Source organism: Antrostomus carolinensis, unplaced genomic scaffold (assembly GCF_000700745.2).
Source record: "Antrostomus carolinensis isolate BGI_N321 unplaced genomic scaffold, ASM70074v2 scaffold26969, whole genome shotgun sequence".
In the NCBI taxonomy this organism is placed as follows: domain Eukaryota; kingdom Metazoa; phylum Chordata; class Aves; order Caprimulgiformes; family Caprimulgidae; genus Antrostomus; species Antrostomus carolinensis.
In genome coordinates, this window is record NW_010339638.1 from 1 (window position 1) to 241 (window position 241).

Genomic DNA, 241 nt, shown 5'->3' on the forward strand with positions numbered 1-241 from the left:
GTGTCCCCCTGACTTACCCAGCTGCTTCATGAGGGCCAGAGGCAGGATAATGGTGACGGAAACCATGATCACCAGGTAGTTCCCGTTCATGTACCAGTCCCTGGAAGCAGAGGACCTGCTCACCATCCTGCTCTGCCTGGGCATGGGAGGCACAGGCAGCCTCCGGGGGGGCTGTCTGGCAGCTGAGGGGGACCCCAGAGCTGGCATCCCTGGACCCCTGAGCTGGCATCTCCAGGGATGC

The 241-nt window shown here is 62.7% G+C and overlaps 1 protein-coding gene across 1 annotated transcript in view; it reads right to left on the bottom strand.

Moving 5' to 3' along the window:
* Positions 1-17: 17 nt before the first annotated feature.
* The window catches only part of LOC104531126 (sodium-coupled neutral amino acid transporter 3), a gene marked incomplete at its 3' end in the record, with an annotated part of 2,602 nt that continues 2,378 nt past the window's right edge, over positions 18-241 (bottom strand). The window contains exon 7 of the mRNA XM_010175922.1: positions 18-100. Coding sequence (XP_010174224.1) covers positions 18-100 — 83 coding nt within the window. The remainder of the gene's footprint in view (positions 101-241) is intronic.